At 38.1% G+C, this 19882-nt stretch overlaps 1 protein-coding gene across 3 annotated transcripts in view; it reads left to right on the top strand.

Moving 5' to 3' along the window:
• Nucleotides 1-19882, top strand: part of Arih1 (ariadne RBR E3 ubiquitin protein ligase 1) — a 102450-nt gene that overhangs the window by 74228 nt on the left and 8340 nt on the right. For 2 of the 3 annotated variants that reach the window (NM_001013108.3, XM_063265127.1), the window contains 6 exons: nt 2467-2533; nt 4468-4574; nt 8333-8375; nt 8818-8889; nt 10467-10597; nt 14805-14862. In NM_001013108.3, coding sequence (NP_001013126.2) covers nt 2467-2533; nt 4468-4574; nt 8333-8375; nt 8818-8889; nt 10467-10597; nt 14805-14862 — 478 coding nt within the window. The remainder of the gene's footprint in view (nt 1-2466; nt 2534-4467; nt 4575-8332; nt 8376-8817; nt 8890-10466; nt 10598-14804; nt 14863-19882) is intronic. The other variant, XM_063265128.1, reaches the window with a different exon arrangement.

The raw sequence follows: 19882 nt of genomic DNA, 5'->3' as shown, positions 1-19882 counted from the left end.
CTGCAGGCAAGCCTGTAGGGAGGGCGTGATTGATATGGGAGGCCCAGCCCATTGTGGGTGGAGTCACTACTGGGCCTTTGATTCTGGGTTGAACTTGCCTTGAGGAGATAGCCAGTAAGCAGTATTCCTCTATGGCTTCTTGCCTCCAGGTTCCTGCCCAATTTGACTTTCTGCCCTAAATGCTTTCCATGGTGAACTGCTGTAGAAGTGTAAGTGAAATAACCCATTTTTTTCCCCCAAATTGATTTTGTTCGTGTTTTTTTTATCTCAGCAAAGTCACTTGATTTCAAATCGTGGTAGCCTTTCAGTTTCTTTGTTAAAGCAGGAGTGATTCCTAAACTTGAGGGTAGTTAAATGCTTCTGATGGTGTGTTCGATGTGTGTTTTAGGGTTTTATTGATGTGAACAGACACCATGAGCAAGGCATGGTCTTATAAAGGACATTTAATTGGAGCTGGCTCAGAGGTTCAGAAAAGTATCATCAAGGTGGGAGCATGACAGTATCCAGGCAGGCATGGTGCAGGAGGAGCAGGCTTCCAGACATCGAGGATGAGGTTCTCAAAGCCCACACTCACAGTGCCATGTCTACTCTCTTGTGTCAACCTCCTAAATTCTAGGACTATAGTTAATCCTAAAACATTTTTATTATTCTGTTTCTATTCGACCATTTACACATCTTCAATACCTTACCAAGCACCCACCTGGTTTCTGTGAGTCTATCTGGTTTCTCTTGGTCTAACCTAGAAATCATATGTAAATGAAACCATAATACCTGGTTGTTGTTGTTGTTGTTGTTATTGTTTTTTCCCTTTTAGCTTCATTGTTTGACTTAGTTATTTTTTGAGATTTATTAACTCTGTGACATGAATCACCACTTAGATTTTTTTATTTTGAGTTGCATTCCATTATAACTGTTTCTGCATTTTTGTGTGTTTTTGTTTTGTGAACATTGTGTGTAATGTTTTGTGAGACACCCATTTTTAATTCCAAGTGTGTGTGTTTAGGAGGGAGGTTGAAGAGGTTTATAATGGTGGTGACACTGTTTAACTTGTTGAGGAACTGCAAACAGACTAATTATTGTTAGACTTTGCTTTCAACATGAATATGAAGGTTGAATGTGAAGCCCCCATTTGGTCTGATAAGAATACACTTGAAAGTGACCGTAAGACTGTGGTCTCTAGGAAGAACAGGGGAGGATTTGAAGCTAAAGAAGAACAAAAGGGCTGGGCATGAGTGCGCATGAAATAGCTCATGGTTTTAATTCTTGGCACTTGGGCGGCAGAGGCAGGAGGATCTTTGTAAATTCAGGATATAGTGAGTTTCAGGATAACCACAAGTACACTCTGCACAGTGAGACCTATCATGATAGTAGTAATGCTGGGGGTGGTGGGGGTGGTGATGGTAATAGAGGATTAACTATGAAGCCAGAGCATACAAAGCTGTCTCACTCAAGGATTGGACTGTATATGCCTCGAAGAGTTTTTTTTTTTTTTTTTTCCGGAGCTGGGGACCGAACCCAGGGCCTTGCACGTGCTAGGCAAGCGCTCTACCGCTGAGCTAAATCCCCAACCCCACCACTCTGGTTTTAATACCACCTAAACCCCAGCAAGAACAACAGATCCCGGATAGTACTTCTTGAACATGCTTGCCAAATGCTTAACTACTTAGCTATGTCTTCCACTCTTACACCATTTTCCTGTGACATTAAGAAAGATGTTTTCATTACACTAATGAGACTTCAGCTTCACAGTTCCTTATGTAATTTTTTTTTAAAATTATTTATTATATATAAGTACACTGTACACATCAGAAGAGGGCATCAGATCCCATTACAGATGGTTGTGAGCCACCTTGTGGTTGCTGGGATTTGAACTCAGGACCTCTGGAAGAACAGCCAGCCCTCTTAAGCACTGAACCATCTCTCCAGCCCAGTTCCTTATTTTCTTGCCATTGTGTTAGGAGTTTCAGAAAGTGTGCATGTGTGAATAGACACACAGAGAAAACAGACTGTTATCTGTTTTTCCATTTACTTGCCAAGAACTACCACATGAAGGCAGCTCTCAAAATTATACACAGATAATCACCACACCTGGGTCTGTTCTTTCACACTCTTGGTGACAGCATCTGCTTTATTTCATGTACTGAGTTCAGTGTATAAAGAAGGTAGTCAGGAATTACAAAAAATCTGCAAGGGCCACAAACTTGCAGTCCTTAGGCCCCAACATGTACTTGGGAAAATAGAATATTTAGACAGAGGAAATTGTTTATCCAAGTCAAATTATAGAAACTTGAAAATCACCGTTAGTACAAATAGTTGGATTTATTGATAGTATATTTTGATATTTTCAACTTACGTAGTTTTATACCATAGCATAAAACAGTTTTGAAGTTACATTTTCTTTACACATGTCATTAAACTTGGCTTATTAAACTTAAACTTAGTAACTTGTTTCATTCTTGGTTTCAGGCGCCTGATCACAGATTCAAAAGTTAAATTAAAATATCAGCATTTAATAACAAATAGCTTTGTAGAGGTAAGTGGTTTATGTTTCTCTAATTTTAACTTTCAAAATTCTGTTTATTAATAGAAATATACTAGTTGTGTTCTTTTTACTGAGTTTGGCTTGGTTTTTGAAATGTCTCACAGGGTGGCCTTGGTGAGCTTTTAACTTCTGCCATCTAAGTACTGGGTGTCCTGACATTGTTAGTTCTCTAATTGTCTTCTCTGCTAATAAAGAATATGGTAGTCACTGGGCTGGAGAGATGGTCCACAGTTAAAGTACTGGCTCCTTTTCAGAGGACCCAGGTTCTAGTCCCCAGTGCCTTCTTCATTGGGTGTGGGCACCACTCACTAACATGGTTCACAGACCTACACGCAGGCAAAAAAATGCCCCCCAAACACCCCCCCAATAATTTCTTAAAATTATTCATTTCATACAAATTTTTTTAATAGACCAGTTGTCACCAAATTACGGCTTGCCTGTATTTGTAAATACAGTTTTATTGGAGGTAGATATAGTACTGCATGACTTTAAAACCCCAGCAGTCACGGAGGCTTAGACAGGTGGATCTCTTTGAGTTCCAGGACAGCCAGGGCTATGTAGAAACACCCTGTCACAAAAACAAAAGTATTTACTGGAAAATGCCTGTTGCATATTTGTTGTTACTGATTTTGTGCTACAATGGCAGCTACTACAGAGAACCCTGTGTATAGGTTACAAAACAAAATGATTTTTTTCCTCAGGTTCTATTGAAAGTGCCAGTGCCTATTATAGTAACATCAGTATAGCTTGGCATTTTTGTCCTTGAAAATAGTCTTTATCTGTGCTAAAGATTAAACGATAAAACTACAAATTAATGTATATCGTGCCTTTTGAAATGATCAGTACACTTAAGGTTTTGTCTGTACCTTGGGATCTAGGACTCTCTGATCTATGTTTTATGCAAGTGATCTCCTGATGTGCTATATGTCCACCCAATAAATTGATTTTTGAAACCTAGTACAGAATGTTGTTTAAGGCATATCTTGTTCATGTAATAAATATACTTAATAGTTTGTGTCTCACCTGGTTGGGGTGGAGTAAACTGGGAAATTCCAGCATTGAAATGGCTAGGTCAAGAGAATTGCAAATTTGAGGGTACTCTGGTATATCTAGTGAGAGACCTCATCTTAAAACAGAGAGACATACAAAAACCAAAATTAAACAGTTTAAGGCTCCGTGGGATTTGTAGGTAGAATAAAAGATAGTTCTTACGTTTTGTAGAACTAGAAGTTGAAAGATTAAAATAATCTTGTGAGGGTCTAGGGATACAGCTTTGTGGTAGGAGGCTTCTCTGTCAGACAGAAGTTTTGATCCCTAAAACCAAAGCAAACAAATAATGAAGCCACAAACTTAACAGCACACTAGAGTTGGGGATGTCACTCAGTTGGTAAAGCACTTGCCTAAGGTGAGGTCCTTGATTTCCTTCCCAGAATTCAAATAAATAAGTTGCAAAAATGCTTAACATTGAATAAATGTCAATGTAATCTGCCATATTTTTAACAGAGTAAAATAGAAATACCATGTATCTCCCCAGATGCAGAGCAAGCTAACAGTCATTTCTGATTAAAAGATAGTTATCGGGCTGGAGAGGTGGCTCAGCGGTTAAGAGCACTGACTGCTCTTCCAGAGGTCCTGAGTTCAAATCCCAGCAACCACATGGTGGCTCACAGCCATCCGTAATGAGATCTGATGCCCTCTTCTGGTATGTCTGAAGACAACTATAGTATACTTATATATAATAAATAAATAAATCTTAAAAAAAAAGATAGTTATCAAAAATCAATAACACATCAGGAGATCACTTAAAAAGCATGATTATAGAACACGACAGCAGGTTTTATATGGTTTTATTTCTCTTTGATCTTACTAGGTGTTGTGTAGTTTAATTTGTTTTGGTTTTTAAGATGTTGTAACTTGTGTTTCAGTGCAACCGACTGTTAAAATGGTGTCCTGCCCCCGATTGCCACCATGTTGTTAAAGTCCAGTATCCTGATGCAAAACCAGTTCGCTGCAAGTGTGGCCGCCAGTTTTGGTAAGCTGTGATTCCCTAGATGAGGGGAGTAAATAGAGGATTTCTACCTCTTCTTTGAATCTTGATAGTAAACATGCTGGGAAATAAATGACACTGGTTAAAAGTAGTGTATATTTCTTTTAAGTGAGATACAAACCATGTCTTGAGTTTCTGTTCTTGATGCTTTCATCTTTTGGAGAGATGTGTATGTGTATGACAGTGCAGCCTGTGTTTTGTTTAAGGGCGTCTCATTTTGTAGCCCAAACTGACCTCAAACTCATGTTAATTCCGGCTCAGTGTCCAAGTGCTAGGATAGGCATGTGCCATTCTACCCGCTGAATGTATTGTTCATTGGGGGAAATGAAACTATAATTATAATTTTCTTTATATTTCACTTTAACCTTTAATAAGAGAAAACTTAAAAATCTGGGTTAATTGCCTTTTTTTAACATTCGGGGTTGGGGGGAGAGGAAGAGAGAGAGAGGGAGGGAGGGTGTGTGCATGTGTGTGTGCGCTCTCCCTTATACATGCTTGATGAGGTGTGGTGGTGTCTTAGGGATCAAACCCCAGTCACCGCTTAATGGCAGTGTTGGGCTATTAGATTGCTGTTTGTTTTACTGTATTTTCTTCCATCTGGCTCTTGCTGTCTTCCTCTATATTGTCACAGATTGAGAAAGAAAGACTGTGTGTTTTATTTAAAAATAATAACTTTCCATGATTTAGACAAATTTTTTTTTAATCTAATAAGAAAATAATGCAGGTAATTTTGTTTGTTTAGGCCGTCTGTGTTGGTAACATGGAACTTCTGTAGTATATTCTTCTCTTTCTGAACACTAGATGTCATCTATCAGGAACTTTTCAACACCAAATATTGGGGAACATCTTAGTGTCTCTGAAGTGTTTAGCTGGCTTTTCTTTTTTTTCCCCCTAAATGGGAAGGTAGCCTGAGAATTTCTCAGTTTGAAAGTTTTTGTTCATTTTTTACATCCAAGAGCCCAGCTTTATCTTGAATATTATTTATTCAATCAAATATTCACTTTCATTGTCCATTTCTACCTTGCATAAAACAGTATATGGTTCAGACAATTATTAAGTCAGATTCTACTTTTTGCAGTGAACAGTTGTCCTCTAGTTCGTAATTATCAATTACAAAAATGTCAGAGAATCACCAGAATGACTTTTCTGGGCTTTAGCTCCACAGAGAGTCTCTTTAGGACTGACTGATGTGTAGTCTCAAGATAACTGAAACCATCTCTACACCTCTTCTTTCATTATCAAGTTTCACCACAATCAAGATAATTAATCTATACGTATATGTATTCAAGATAATGTATTTCTTTTCTAATACACATCCCAACCCCGGTCTGTTACTTAATTCCAAATCAGCTTCCTCATTTTAGGCTCACTTTTCATTAACAATGTCCTTTCTTAGCCTGGTGAGCTCCTATAACAGAATACCAGGATACTTTAGTATTTACGTGGCAGGAATGTAGTATGCAAGCTGGGAAGTCCTGCGTCCGTGTGCTGGTGACTCTGTGTTGGTGTAAGTTTACTTTTTGCTGTTAGAGGATACCTTGTGATAACCTCACATAGTAGAAAGAACAAGGTAGCAGTGTTCATTTCCTTGTTATATTGTTCATGAATGCAGTCCTTAGGACAATTAAATGTCCCAAGTATGTGTTTGTTGAGTAGAGCAGGCGGTTGTATTTTTTTGAGAGAGGAATCTCTCTATATAACCCTGGCTGTCCTAAAACACATTAGTAGATTTGACTGGCCTCTAATAGTGCAAGAATTAAAGGTGTACACCATCATGCCCAGAAAGCCCTGCCTTTTAATGTTACCTTACTGTTGATTAGATTTCAACATTGGAATCTGATTTGGGCACATGAAGAATATAGCAAAAAGGTAAAATGATCTTACACTCGTTAAAAGAAAAGGAGCGATGTGGAGCTACCAAATAGATGTTTTGCTAGTATTTTAATATTGTTCTGATTCTTTAAAGACAGCCATAGAATTAATAAATATCCAAATTATTTAATATCCAACATAATAGCTAAAGAGCAAATCACAAATTCATAAGCATGTTTAAAGTACAAATTGTATTGATAAAGATCAACAGTGTGTTGGTAGTTTAAGAGTTTAGCCCTTTGATCTAGACAGATGGGACAGAGTTATGAGCTTAGTTCCAGAACCACACAAAGCTGGGCACCTAACATGCACCTTTACTTCATGTGTTCCTGTAGTGAGATAGGAAGCAAAACCAAAGTCACTGGGAGTGTGTGAGCCAGCTACCCTAGTATACACAGCAGTGAGCAACAACAAAGGGAAGACAGGGTTTCAAACACGGTCAAAGATGAGGAAAGACATTGGCCTCCACCTTGGAAATGTTTTACTGTAGCACATGTGTGCTTGCTACCACACATAAAATTTACCTTTGTAACATATTACATACCTACTTTGAAATTTATTTTTAAATAAAACATTTCTGTTTTGTAAAGATTTATTTAATAGTTAGGTTTATTTATGCATATGAGTGTTTTTCCTGTTTATCTATATACCACATGCACTTGGTGTCCTCAGAGACCAGAAAAGGGAATCAGATCTCCTTTAACTGGAGTTAGGAATAGCTGTCAACCACCACGTGTGCACCTGCAGTCAAGCCTGGGTCCTCTACAAGAGCAGCAGTGCTCCTACTGAGCCGTTGTGTCTTTCTGCTAGAAGATAGATGTGGAATTAATTTGAAGCTCCTCAGTTCCCTGTTCATCATGTGCCCCGTGCCTACCTTGTTAGAGAAATAATTTCCTTGGCTTCATTTCGCACTCTCCTTGGCAAACAAATTTTCTTTTGACATTCTTTAAATTCCCTGATAATATCATTAATCACTAATTTCATTTCGTATAACTTTTATTAAATTCGTTGACAGTTCCATACACATTTTGATTACTCTTGCCCTTTACCACTGCAGCCTACAGAGCCCACAGCCATATCTTACTTTAAGACTCACTGAGTTCACTCTGTGCAGTTTGCTACTAGTTTGGTGGGCTCCTTACCCGTGAGTGCGCTGTCGTGTCCTGTGTCCCCCTGACCCTCATTTTCAGACAAGGTGATATGTAGCCTTGAGTTCCCTATTCTCTCTTCAGACCTAGGAGTCAATAGCTACCCTGCCCATAAGCATTTACTTTTCCTTCATTTATACCTCTTAAATATATATGTGCTTAGTGCTAGAATTAGAGGTGTGAGCCACCGTGCCTGGGTTTTTTGGCTTGCTTTATATTGCTTTGAATAGATTGGTTATCTGTTCACATTATTCAAGGATTTGCCTCTTTGTTTTCTAATGTATTGTTTACTGTATATTGAATAAAGTTGTGAATTTTAATCTGTAAATTCAGGTTTTTGTTCTTTAGTTGGAGTACTGAGTGAATTACAGGTAGAATGTGTACCAACGGAGCATTACCAGAAGCTTCTCAGTACAATTCGAGTGAGCTAGTTAAGCAAAAATTACTGTCTAGTTGTTAGCAGGGCATGTTGTCTTCATGTGTTTAACATCTCAGTGTGTACATACTGAGTACCTACTACATGCTGGTCCTAGTGCACACCAATTCTAAAAACTTCACTATGAAACAAACAGACACATTCCCTGGCTTGGTATTCCCAATAATTTAGAACGTGCTGACAGTACTGGAGAACTGTAGAATGTGAAATGGTTGATTTTTTTTTTTATCCTTTTTAAGTTATGCTAAGTAGGATTAATTATTTTAAACTCTTGGTGTTCTTTTCAGCTTTAACTGTGGCGAAAATTGGCATGATCCAGTTAAATGTAAGGTGAGGTTGGTTTTTGTTTTTAAGGGGATGATACACTTCTAAGATTTGATTAAAGATAATAGCTGATGCCTGTGTTCTAATTAACAGAAGATTTTTTTTTTTTTATTTCAAGTGATTGTTGCAGGTAGTCTGTACGTGCATTCCATGTGTCAGGCTCCCGTTTGTTCTTAGAATATCCGTTGATTAGGGCAACTCAGGTTTTAGGTTAATTTGACTTTTCTTCAAGATTCCAGATTCCCCACTCAACTTTAACCAGACAAAATTGTTGTTTGGTTGATCCTGTGTAAATGAGAATTTATAGGTACGATATTCCTACTTTGAGTGTATGTCTATTGAAAGTCAATTGCTTTTGCGTCTTACATTTAAAGCTTGTCTTTAAGTGCTGAAATAAACGGCTGTTCTCAAGCCGAGTTAAAATCTAACAGTTGTTGTTTTCAAATAGTGGTTGAAGAAGTGGATTAAAAAGTGTGATGATGACAGTGAAACTTCTAATTGGATTGCAGCTAACACAAAGGTTGGTCCATCTGTGTGTCTCCCCCGACCCCAGCCCCAACCCCAACTTGATAATGAACATGGATATGGGTAAGTGTGTGAGCATTAGCAAAAGCAGTGTGAGTTTGTGTCGGTATGGGCCTTGTGGTAACTTTTATCCACCCCCACACCACCTCCTATGGTTGCTTATTTATTCACTTTCCGGTGTTTATTTTTTGGAGCACCTCTAAGGCAGTAATAGCTCTTTTATTATAAAAACACTGAGTTTTTCTGTACAAGTTAAGCTTGCTGCTCAAGCATAAGGAACTGAGTTCAGATCCTCAGCACCCATGTAAAAGAAGTGTGGCCGCATGCACCTGTAACCTGCAGTGCTGAGATTCAGAGATAGCTGGATTCCCTGGAGGTCAGTGAGGGTGTCTCAGAGGAACAAGGCTGAGAGCAGGGCACCCAGCATCATCATCTAGTCTCTTGTACATTTGTGTATACAAAATATCTACATCACGCAGATTTAAAAAAAAAAATTTTTTTTTTTAAAGCCAGGTGTAGTGGCTCATGTTAATCATTGCACTTGGGAAGCAGACACATCTCTCTTTGAGTTTGAGGACAGCCTGTTCTACATAGTAGTTCTAGGGCAGCTAGAGCTTTGTAGAGATATCCTATCTCAACAACAAAAACCTCTTAAGTTTATTTTTTGAAAAATGGAAATTTTGAGCTTCAGTATGAGTTCAGATTGAAGGTTAAGGTCTGCTTACCTGCTTACCTGACTTTGTACGCCAGATTGCTTATCTATGGATCCTACCTGACCTAGAATTAGCTTCTCTGTTATTTCTATTTTGTCATTTATTCATGAGACAAGCAGGAATAAATAACACTCTTAAAAGATTTATAGGTTTCTGGTGCATATGAAGCCCTGAGAATGTGGAAGGACTGCGCAGCTAGGGGACGGCACTAAGCAGTGTGCTGAGTAAAATCCTTAACTTCAGTAAAACTTACTGTGTGCTTAAAAATACTTTGATGGTTTTTATTTGGGTGGGGAGATGGCTCAGCAGCTGCTCTTCCATAGGACCTTGGTTCAATTCCCAACACCTGCATGGTTGCTCACCACTTTCTATAATTCTTTCTCTAGAAGATATGATGCCCTGTTTTGGTTTCCATAGGCGCTTGCATACAGATGGCAAACAGACATACCCATAAAAACAAAAAAAATTCTTAAAAAAGCATTACATTTTTGTGTCTATTAATACCCAGTAATAGCCAGGTGGTGATAGTGTGCACCTTTAATCTCAGCACTAGGGTGCCAGAGCCAGGTGGATCTTTGTGAGTTCAAGGCCAGTCTGTCTACAAATCAAGTAGAACTGTTACATAGAGAAATTTTGTTTTGAAAAATACAAATGAAAAAAAAAAAAGCAAACAAAATACCAAAACAGACAAAAAGAACCAGTAATAATAATATACTTTACATTTAATGATCTTTATTAGATGCTTACTACTTTTTAAAGTAACGTATGTGTATGAACGCAAATAAATGAAATCTATAACTAGCGTCTGTCCTCAATGGGAGATAGCATTGACACCAACTCTATAGTTTTTTTTCCATAGGAATGTCCCAAATGCCATGTCACAATTGAGAAGGATGGTGGTTGTAATCACATGGTCTGTCGTAACCAGAACTGTAAAGCAGAGTTTTGCTGGGTGTGTCTTGGCCCTTGGGAACCACATGGATCTGCCTGGTAGGTTGAACAAATGGTAGAATGCGTTCATATAGTTATAGGATGTATACCTCATGCAAATGATACTTCTGCCTTGGGCTTAAAAAAAATAAGGCGTTTCAACAGAGTGTATTTAAGATAACCACAGAGAGGGATTTGGTAGTCATATTTCTCACAGGAATTAATAATTGAGGTAAACCTATCCATTGAGATTTCATTAGTTGAAAAAGTTGGAAACAGTAAAAGGAATACTGTGAACAGAGGTGGAATAGTGTTTTTAGTTCATGATTTTAATTTTAGTTACATTGTCTGATATGTCCTCTAGGTGGAGGTTGTAAACTAGAGTTTATTGTCAGAAATTTAACTTGTGTGTTTTCCTTATCCTCCACATTGTTAGACAACAGTTTTGTTTTCTGGCTAAAAATTAGAAAGCTACTGAGCAGAAGTCGATATATTTAGCTTCTCTTTGTAATAGGCTTGCATTCCTATTGGGACAAATTACCTAGAACTGGGAAGTAGTCCTTCAAATGTCCCTCTATTGTCTAATTTTATAAATTCAAGACTGGCAGTTAATGTTAGATGCATCTGCAGTTGTTAATTAGTTGAATCTATTGGAGATGAGCTCCAGGACGCCCCGTGAGAGCCAGAGTCTGAGCGTGCCAATGGTCATTCTGTATACCAGCACAGTACTTCACTTGCATGCCTCCTATTTCTAGGTTATTTAGCACACAATGAATGTTTTGTAAACAGTATTATTTAGGGAATAATGACAAGAATAAAGAAATCTGTGCTCAGCACAATTGTGACTTTTCTTTAAAGGTTCTGAGGTTTTGTTTGTTTTGTTTTTTAGCTCCAGTAAAGATTGTTTCCATGAATGCATAATCCTTGAATAAAAGGCAACCCTTGTTAAATGGCATTGACCCATGTCCTTCTGTACTAATAGATAGATAATTTTGTTACATGCCTCTTTATTTGGGAAAGTGCAAGTTAAATTGTAGATCCATTTTGAAAAACACAGGAACTAACACATTTCCTGATGTGAATTGAAAATGTTTCCGAGTGTTATAATATACAAATGACCAACTTATTTTGATTTGTGTTACCTTCCTGCTGACTCCCTACTAAGTTGTGGGGGACAGAGAAAGTAAGGAGGTAGACTGTATTATAAAGTGGTAGTAAAATAGTTTGGATCTTGTGAAGATTTAAGTAGAAGTGGTATGGGTTTGGTGAGAGGGTCTGTATTGTGTGCTTGAAGTACATTGTCAAATAATTCTGGTGCTTTGTGGAGACTGGATAGGCTAGAAGAGGGTTGCAAGGTCAAGACAAGATAAAGGAGATATTAATTTGAGAAACAAAAAAGGTCTTTGCTTTTAGTTAATTGTGACTTGTATTAGTTACCACAATTAAAGGACTAATAATAGGGATTACTTCTAAAGCTAATTCTAAGGTAAAAACTGGTTTGTTAGTGGCAAATTTTGCCATTGTCGGAGCTGAAGACTGATTCTGAGACAGCATACTATAGACTGATTAGGAACTAAAATAAGGTCACTGTATGGTTTTATAGGCAAGCCTAGTAAAAGGGGGAAGGGGGAATAGAGAAAGAAGAGTGTGGGAAGACCTATGAGTTTTATGACATCTTCAATTACAACTTAGATTTTATGTTATCTAAAGCAAAAGAAATCAACCATAGGGGCTGGAGAGATGGCTCAGTACTTGAGAGCACTGACTGCTCTTCCTGACGCCCTGAGTTCAACCCAGCAACCACATGGTGGCTCACAACTATGGGTAATGAGATTTGATGTTCTCTTCTGTTGTGTCTGAAGACAGCTACAGTGTACTTATATATAGTAAATAAATAAGTCTTTAAAATAAAAATTAGAAGAAATCAACCACAGACCGAATGGTGACCTGAGAGAGGGCCATGACTATTGCTCACTGACCTTGCAAATGTATCCTCCTTTGTCTTCTCTGTATGCCTTAAAATGCCTCTGACTTGTCAAAACAAAATTCCAAGTAGCACTAACTGTTACTTGAATTAGAAGTATAGAGAGATCCTAAATAGCTTGCTCTGCTAGTCTTTAAATCTGTGCTAGTTTTGGAAGGGAAATCCCACATTAAGATGGTGCTTTAAGACACATTTTTAAAAAATCACAAGGAGCTAGGAGTGACATATAACCATTAATTTCAGCAATCAGGAGGCAGGCGAATCTCTGAATGACAGCTAGACTGGCCTATATAACTAATTCCCTGGCAGCCAGAATTATATAGAGAGACCATGTCACAGAAACAAACTAAAAAGAAAAGTTAAGATGGTTAGAAGAAAGGAAGAAGAGAATGTTAATAGTTAACCAAGATTAATCAAGGTAGTGAACTTTCAATTAAATTAAGCAAACTGTTATGCTGAGAAGTATGAATAACCAGGTGAAAATTAATATTAAATCATTCATTAACTTGTTATCCGTGTTACTTTAAGATCAGTTGGGTTATTTCTGAATAGTGTGAAATAGGCGACTGTCAAAAATAAGCAATTGAAAGTATAATTTCAAATTAGAATACTATGAACCATGTTATTTCTGTAAAATGTGTGGGTTCAGAAATTTGTACCCTATGCAGGAAATATAGGTAAGAATATTTGGAATTGTTTGGCCATTTTTTGGAGTAAACATAATAGATTTTTATTTTTCTCAGAGGAAAATCTTTAAAAGCTTCTTAAAAACCTCCCCCCTTCTACTTTCTGATACATTTTTTTATAAGAGATTATCTTATCCCTCAACACCTGTTACTCAAGCATATAAGTTGAAAGGAAGGTATTGAACACACATACATACATAGACAAATACTTTCTCTTAACTGCTTTCTGATGATGGTTAAAGTCAAAGATAATGTATTTATGTATGCAAGAAATATACACACTGAGTCACTTCTGAAAGGCTGAGGATAGTTCCTTGGCAGAGCATCTGCTTAGCATGCAGGAGGCTCTCCATACCTTAGCACCATGTGCACACACACATACTGAAATAACAATTCTGAAAAAGTTGGTAAGTCTGTACAGCAACTTAATATTAGATTTGCATTTTATTTCATTTGTATGATTGTATATTACACAGATGCTCACTCATGGTTTAAAAACTGCCTACAAGACCAGAAGAGACCGTTAAGTAACTTGGAATTAGAGTTCCAGAAGGTTTCTGGCTGTCCATTGTGTATACTGGGAATCAAACTCTGCCCCTCTGTAAGAGTAGTAAGTGCCCTTAGCCATTGAGCCAATCCTTAAACTTCATGCAGTTTACTTTTAACATCTAAATTCAATTTTTTAAGTTTGGGATGGAGGGAGAGATGGCATTTGTTAAAAGTCTTGCTATACAGGCTGGAGAGATGGCTCAGCAACAGTTAAGGGCACTGACTGCTCTTCCAGGGGTCCTGAGTTCAGTTCCCAGCAACCACATGGTGGCTCACAGCCATCTGTAATGGGATCCGATGCTCTCTTCTGGTGTGCATGAACACAGCTACAGTGTACTCACTCATATACAATAAGTAAATAAATCTTTTTTTAAAAAAAGCCTTCCTATAGCTCTAGAGTAAAAGGTTCAGTGTTAACACATGCTGCAGCGTCAGGTTAGCTCTCAGCGTCCTGCCCTGAACCACCTCTGTGCGTTAATGAACTCTGGACCACTCATCGAACGTTCACTGGAGTTGCTAGTTAGGCATTAAATAAATACCCAAAATGAGAATGTGGTCTCTAATGAGAGGTATGTAGTAGCCAGGTATAATAGCATGTAACCTCAATCTCAGCACCCAGGGGCAGTGCTAGGCAGATCTCTGTGAGCTCTGTCAGCCTGGTCTGTGTAGCAGATGTCAAACCAGCCAGGGCTACTTAGTGAGAACCTGCCTACACAACAAAACAAGAACAGAAGTGCCAGTCGTTTTCACTCCTGAGGTTTCCTTCTCTTTCCCTTTTTTTTTTTTTTTTTTTTTTTTATATATATGTCATTCCGTTTTCAGAGACAGCTAATATCATCGTGTGTAAAAGTCCGTAGCACAAGCAACTCTTCCATAGTAACTTGCTGACTGTTGGTTCTTTGGTTTGTAAAAGGAGAGAGACAGCTTAGGAGAGAAGACGATCTCTTTGGAAGTGGAGTTAAAAGTTCAGGCTACATGTTAAAAATAAGCATTCTTTTCACTTTTTATGGGTTTATGGTTTTCTGAAATCCTCTTAATTTCCTTTAAGGTACAACTGTAACCGCTATAATGAGGATGATGCAAAGGCAGCAAGAGATGCCCAAGAGGTGAGTGCAGCCACTGCAGCACAGCATAGCACTGGCTGGGGATTTCTGACACACATTTTTCGGGAGTAATTTTGCAAGAAACATTCAGTTCTGAATTGTGCAGACACTACAGTAAATCCTAGATGTCTCCTTATACTTAGGAGGGACTCTTTTTATAGTACTTATTCGTTCACTTTTGTTTTCTGAGATAGGCTCCCTAACCCAGATTCGTCTCAAACTCACGATCCTTCTGCCTCTGCTTCTTCCAGAGTGCTGATTATAGGCATGTGATTGTGTTAGTCTTTTTTGTTTTGTTATTTTGAGATAAGCTCTTGCTTTGTACCTAGAATTCCCGATCTCATCTTCCGAATCTGAGTTCCCAGGAGAATGCCAGTCACGCTCTTCTATAAGGACAGTCTTGTTTTTATTGCTCTCTTTGAGTTGAGGCAGTTACGATGCTTACTTTTAGGTCCTAGTGGTGGTGTGGCATCAGCACTCACTTCCACATTGTGCTCATTCAGAAAGGAGAGTCATTGAGCAGTTGTTGAATGGACTGTGGCTTTCTTGTATAGAGCACACAGTGTGTTAATTTTTACTTTGTTTTGTCTTTACTTCATTGTTCATGTACTTCTGATAGGTCACTTGATTTTGAAACAGAATCTCAGGAGTTGGGAAATTTCCTGTCATAGGATAGAAAAATGACCTGCTATTAGGTTAAGGATTCAAACAGATTTGGATTTATAATACTTTGGGGGGTGTGTGTGAGAAATCTAGTAATTTTATAGTAGTTGTAGAACCTTGATTTTGGGGTTTGGGGGGGGGCAGTTTACTTAGCCATTTTGTTGTTGAAATTCCTAGAGACAAAAAAACTCTTTTAAAATGGCTTTCCCAGCTGGATATAATCGAAAACATGCTTTGCAAATGTTTGGTTTTGTTCGTTGTTTTTTTTTTTTTTTTCTTTTTTTTTTTTCTTTCCTCGGAGCTGGGGACCGAACCCAGGGACTTGCGCTTGCTAGGCAAGCGCTCTACCACTGAGCTAAATCCCCAAACCCCGGTTTTGTTCAATTTTTAAAGGCATTTCTTTATATTTTCTAGGTGTGGCACATTGTTGTGTGCTTTGTAATCCCAACACTCTGGAGGTTTGTAGGATCTTAAATTTGAGTCCAGCTTTTGGGTACATAGGAAGTTTCAGATCAGCAAGACTATTCCCACTCAACACACACAGACTTCTAATCTTTTTAATTATTGGTAGAAATAAAGGGCACTGTGTCTTTTTAAATTACAAATAATGAATGTTTGATAAATGTATGTGATACTTTGGTCCTTTTAGGGCATGTAGGTCAGATAAAGCCATTTATTTTGCTGGCACAGATGTGTAACCCCAGCTACTTTAGAGGTAAATCAGGAGCATCCTGAGTAAAAGGCTTGTCTGAGCTACAGAGAGAAGTTGGTAGCCATTTAGTGAATTGGAAGCAATTCAGTGAGATTCTGTTTCCAAAGGATGCAGTCTGTGGAATTGGGGAGATGGCTCATTGTTTGAAACTCAACTTAAAAATGCAAGGACTCAGATTCTGATCTTTAACATCCACATTGTGGCTGCCTGTGAGACAGAAACAGGATTCCTGTGGATAGCTAGCCAACTGGATTAGCCATAATCAGCAGGATCCCTATTCAGCGAGAGTCCATGCTTCAGCAAATAGAAAGTGGTCCAGAATGTTGGCTCTTGACATAAACACACACACAGGAAGGGTAAAAGAGGGCCATTGAGATGACTCAGTGAGTAAAAGTAAAAGAAAGTATTTACTTTATGACTTTGATAAACCTGTTTATGATCCAGTATGGAAAGAGACAACTGATTCCTGGAATATTTACACACACAGACACACACAGACACACACAGACACACACAGACCACACACACACACACACACACACACACACACACACACAGTTGAATCTCCATGTTAAGTTTGCCTAGTATGTATAAGGCTTTGATTCCCAGCACTCAAGTGGGAATCAAATACTACCTGTAAACTATATGTCCTCCATATATTCAACTTTGTTTTTTCCCCCTACTGCTAAGGAAGCCATATGCTTTAACAGATGAATGTGACTACTTTGAAAAAGCTTTACTTACTAAAAGCAGTTGGTAGCTATATTTGGCTGGTAGGTTAGTTTGGGTTATTTTAGGAACTCTTTTTCAAATCTTAAACTTGTTTCTCATTCCATATCCTGGTGTTTATTAGAAAGATTTTGTTATTTGTATTGAAATTTTCTTTTTTAGGGTTTTGTTTGTAGAGTTGATATATTATTAGATGCTGCTGCTGCTGAAGATGATGAAGATATGGCCTCCAGTATATAGTCTTGTCTGGCCTGGCAACCAGGCTAGCCTGGAACTAAAGAATCTACCTGCTTTCTCCTCCAGAGTGCTAGGATTAAAGACATATACTACCACATCAACTTCATTGAGTTTTAATGAGAAATACTTTAAGAATCATCAAGTATATTAAAGTCCTCTAGTACCCTATGTGTTACTAGTGCTAAGTTAGGGTTTCTGTTAGATTTTGGGAATTTGACAAACGTGCAGATAGTAGTACTTAGTGGAAATTTGTCATGCCAGGAAGATTAGTTCCCACATATTATATTTGCACGTTGGCATGATTCTTAGCTCATAACCATTGGTTTTGTACCTACCTGGGCCTTAAAATAATAAAGCTTTCCCCGGTATGGTTGATGTCTGGTGTAAATCCAGCTCTAGAAAACTGAGAAGCAGAAACAGGATCTTTCTTTCAAAGCTCTCCACATAGAGAAGGTGTAAAGCAAGCACTGTGAGCTGCCTCTTCTGAAGTTGTGTATGACGTGGCCATGGGATCCCATGAAGTCAAGCATTGGAACTGACGGTTAAGATAAAGACCAACTATCCACAGACCTTCCTATCAGTCTTTTCTTGTCTCCCTTCCCTCCTTTTCTTCCTTCCTTTTTTTCTTTTCTTTTCCAAGACCGGTTCTCTGTGCCATAGCTGTCCCTGGAACTCACTCTACAGACCAAGCTGACCTCAACTCAGAAATCCCCCGCCTCTGCCTTCCAAGTGTTGGAATTAAAGTAGTGTGTCGTCTTTATATTTCTATATGGAATATTGTATATATTCTCAGATATACATACATATAAATACATGTTGTAAATATGTGTACACAAATTTAGACATGCACACACAAATTAGAAAGTATATATTAGAAACCTGGATATCTATTATTTTTAGACTTTAAATCATGAAGAGAGAGAAGTAGAACTGCATGTGTAAGTGTGGTAAGATCACACTTAATATTTACTAATCATTTTGCATATATTCCTGGGTGCTAGAGATACCAAGTGTACATTTTAAAACAGTTGAACAATTCTAGAGACTACAGAAAAATGTAGGAAAATTTGGGCTAGCTATTTTTGTGAGAATATAATGCAAAAATATCTCTCAAGTCAGAAATTATATTATTTCATTAATAAACAATAGGCCTTATTGAATACAGTTATTGTATGTAGATGTGTTGGGTGAATGTTTGAAATTGAACCCAGTGACTAATGCCAATCACGTGCTTTACTCCTATACTGTATCTCTATCTCCCCAGCCCTCACCGTCAGGTTGTTGTTGTAAGTATGTATGTATTTGGTTGTTCAAGAGAAAGGGAATAGGGGAGGCACAGACAGACAGACAGGGTCTAACTCTGTAGCTGTGGCTGGTCTAGATTTATGCTGTCCTCAATTTTGGCAGTCCTCCTGTCTTCTGCTTTCTAAGTGCTGGCATTACAGACTTGCATTTTCACACACAATGTCATATTTAAAGTTATCACTTATTTGAATTTACTATGATTTCAATTTTATTATAAATTTCTTTTTGTTTGGTTTTGTTTTTTTGTTTTGTTTTTTGTGGCAGGATCTCATGTTATAAAGTATCTATTAAAATTTAAATGTGGGCCGTGTGTGTGTGTGTGTGTGTGTGTGTGTGTGTGTGTGTGTGTACACATGTACATATGTGTGCATTTTCACAATGGACAATTCTCAGGATGTGGTTTCTTCCTGCCAGTTGTGATCTAGGGATCAAATTCATTTTGTCAGACTTGTGCATGAGTACACAGAGCCATCCTGCTTGCTCATACGTTTTTATAGTTAATCCAAATAGTATCTCTTTGTATTATTCCCCTCTCCCTCCCTTTTAAAAAAAATGCCAATTGTTTGGCTTTTTTGGAGTTAGGGTCTCACTGTATAGTTCTTTCTGGGACTCTGTATAGACTAGTCTGTCTACTTAGTAATTCTATAAAGTATTGTTGTAAAAATATAAAAAATAAAAAAAAAGTATTGTTGTCTTTTACCTCGCTTGGTCTACACCGCAGTGCCCCAAGATATCTGCTAGATATCTCTGCGGAAACACATCCCAACTTTGCCGCGGTGGCCCAGTGTCTCCAGCCACCACACACTTTCCTACACTCAAACCCTCACATAAAAGAACACACAATACAATAATCTTAGATCCAATTGATAAGATATAATTGCCAACGTAAACATACAAAGCCCGGTAATCCATCCCTTAAGAACATTGATAACAACCTGTAAATACACAGAGCAAGATCTTTTTGTCAGCCTCTGTTGTCCTGCCATGGCTTCTCAGCTTCTCCTCCTCTCTTTGTTCCAGTCTCCTCCTCTTCCTTCAAACTTTTCTCCCACCCACCCTTCCTTCTCATCCAATGACAGGCCTTCTTCTATCCTGTACCTGCCTCACCTGTGACATCATCCCACAATAAAGCTAATAAGCAAATGCAGACTCAGTGACAACAAGATTGGATACTTAGTTGAGGGCTTGAAGATTGATCAGTGGTTAAGAGTGCATTTACTGCTCTTCCAGAAAACCTGTATTCCATTCCTAGCACTTACATAGTGGCTCACAACCTTCTGTAACTATTGCTTCTAGGAGATCTCATGTCTTTTTCTGGCTACCTTGGGCACCAGACACACATATTAATAAACAAAAGTTTTTTTTAAAAAATTACTT

This window comes from Rattus norvegicus, chromosome 8, assembly GCF_036323735.1.
Source record: "Rattus norvegicus strain BN/NHsdMcwi chromosome 8, GRCr8, whole genome shotgun sequence".
Lineage (NCBI taxonomy): Eukaryota > Metazoa > Chordata > Mammalia > Rodentia > Muridae > Rattus > Rattus norvegicus.
Note: the sequence above shows the minus strand (reverse complement) of the source record. Positions and strands in the feature narration are given on the sequence as shown.